Raw genomic sequence first — 2,470 nt, forward strand, 5'->3', positions numbered from 1 at the left:
ATCCCACACTTTATCTGAATCTAGAGCTTTTCCTGGTGCATACACTTCTTCCGCTTTCTGGTTGACTTTTGTATCGTCAGCTGACATGTATTTGGAGTTGTCTTCTCGTACACAAGTTTTTATCGCTTGTTTCGCCGCTTTGCTCGCCAGTATTGTTTCTTTTGTCGGTTTGGGGCGGACTGTGGCTTGCATCAAAGCATTGGCTTCCGCTGCCGCCACTGCATTTCGCGCTTTGATCGAGGGATCGATGTTGACGTCAGCCTGGTTTGCAGCATAGGTAGGTATCGCTCGCCGGCCGAGGTTGGCGTCACCAGCGGGTAGGTAGAAATAGCCCCCAGCATAGGGTACGTCGCGCGCTGTTCTGCCAGTGTCTAGGATTCCGTTGCCTGTGTGTCCCTTTGTTAGCGCGCACGAAACGCTGCCACCGGTTTTTGTTAGGCCGCTGGCCGCCGCTTCTGTCTCTGTCGCCACAAAGAGTTTGTCTTTCTCGTAATTGAAGTCGGTATCCGGCGGTGTTGTTTCGCTTGCCAAGTCTAATCCGCATTGCCCAATGGTTGCAGCTCCTTGCTGTGCTGCTGTCGCTGCGTTGTGTAGACAGCCGTCAGTTCCGCTCGCCGCGTAAGCGGATGCCGCAACTTTTAAAAACTCTGCGACATGTCCGCTTAAAAATGCCACCCGAGTTGCTGCCGAGACTGCTGATTTGACTGCGGTCTCTATCTCATCGGCGGCCAGATCGGGTTGTTCGCTGCCGGCCACCAGTATGGGATAAACCTTTGCTGCATCTTGTGGTTGTGACCTTTCTATTAAGATTCTAAGCTGGTATTCTTGAACTTGGTTTTTGGCCGCTGTTGCTGCCCCGGTTGCTAGTTTGCCTTCAAAGTGCTTGGGGTAGCCGGCCAGGTTCTTTCCGATCTTACAAAGTGGTGTCCAGGCCGCGTTGTCTATTGCATTCCCAGCGTCTGCATCGCTGTATAGCACAATTAGATGCATAGCTGCTATTTGAATTATAGTTTTGGTTATAGTTGGAATGCTGTGCTGACGGTGCTGGTTGCCTATCATTTGAAATGAAAGCAGGATGCAGTTTGGGTTTTGATTTTTTTTTGAGGAAAAAAGGGCCAACTGAATTTATGGGGCGCTTTTAGGCTTCACTTTTTCCTGCTGTTATGTCTTCAAAGCCTAGTTATACTGCAGTTTCATTAAATCACCGACAGACCTCTCTGTTTCTTCCTGCTTCTTATACAGATTATCTTTGGTGTAACTCTTACGCTTTCTTTTTTTTAAGTTCTCACTACAACATCCAAACTTTTAAAACATTCCAGCCCATCTTTACTCTATTTACATAAAAAACCTTTTTACCCAGCCTATTTCCCCCTGGAAAAACTCCACGTTCATTTTATGAACGGTTGCAGTTGCAAGTCAGACTTTAACATTATTTTCCGCAATAAGATTAATAAACAAAGCCCAACCTACAAACTCTTTAGCATCGTTTATTAATCTTTGTATGAAATATGGGGTATCATCTAAACCTTATCCTGATGTATTCTCTTCCTTTACGGCTTTTCCAGATGCTTCTGCGTATAAAGTGGCGAAGCCATTTGGTTTTTACACTAGACTATTTCATTTCATGACTGCCCCTTCTATTATCTCCTTGTTTATGATAATGACCATCTTCATATTTGAGATAGAAGCTGTGTACATTTCACTTCTATCTCTTCCCTTTTATCTTTCAAAGTCTCTTTGCGTAATATTCCTCCTGTTCCACAACACACTCATACCACCTTACTTACTCCACTGTGCTCTTATCGGCGTTTCGGTGCTTGTATTTTCTTTTCCATCCATTTACTCTTCACAACCCTTATTATAATATTTGTATATGCACACTTACAACACTCTCCTATCATTAACGTTACAACAGTAATTAATATTAACAAACCAAATTATAAAATTTCATGATAGCACTAGCTGTTCATGCCTTACTACAATACTACTTTACACCCATAGGTCACTTTCAAACAAAAATTCGTATTTCCTAGTGTGCTAAGGTCTGCATATTTTTAAATGTTTTTATCATAAAGTTTTAAAATATATCAAATGTTAAAAATTTTCTCTCAAAAAAGAAAGTTTTCATAAGATTAACAAAAAATTTTTAAAATTGACAAATTACAACCAACTCACAGAAGAAGCAGCATACTCAGAACCAAGTTCTTATTGACAAGAATGCTTGAGGAGCGGCACTCCGGCTTGGGAAGCTTTCCAGTACCATCAACAAAATCAATCCATCCACATACTGCTTTCCTAACCGGTTTTACACCCTTGTTTTCCGCTTCACAGGCTTTCTGGGTTTGGTGTTTACCGCAACCTACGTCTGTACTTGTCTCTCCTGTTCCTGCTGCTGTATTTTATGTTCCTCGTTTAGGTGTGCATCCCTTTTCTTTGTCATAGTCGCAGTGAGCTTCTGGGCATTCTTCTG

The 2,470-nt window shown here is 42.8% G+C and overlaps 1 pseudogene across 1 annotated transcript in view; it reads right to left on the reverse strand.

Moving 5' to 3' along the window:
- The window catches only part of TEOVI_000758100:pseudogene, a 1,612-nt pseudogene extending 649 nt beyond the window's left edge, over nt 1–963 (reverse strand). Inside the window, exon 1 of the mRNA in view lies at nt 1–963. This exon is cut by the window's left edge and continues 603 nt beyond it. Within this exon, the coding sequence occupies nt 1–963 (963 nt within the window).
- Between the last annotated feature and the right edge of the window lie 1,507 nt (nt 964–2,470).

This window comes from Trypanosoma equiperdum (assembly GCF_001457755.1).
Source record: "Trypanosoma equiperdum strain OVI genome assembly, contig: ctg_1648, whole genome shotgun sequence".
In the NCBI taxonomy this organism is placed as follows: Eukaryota; Euglenozoa; class Kinetoplastea; order Trypanosomatida; family Trypanosomatidae; genus Trypanosoma; species Trypanosoma equiperdum.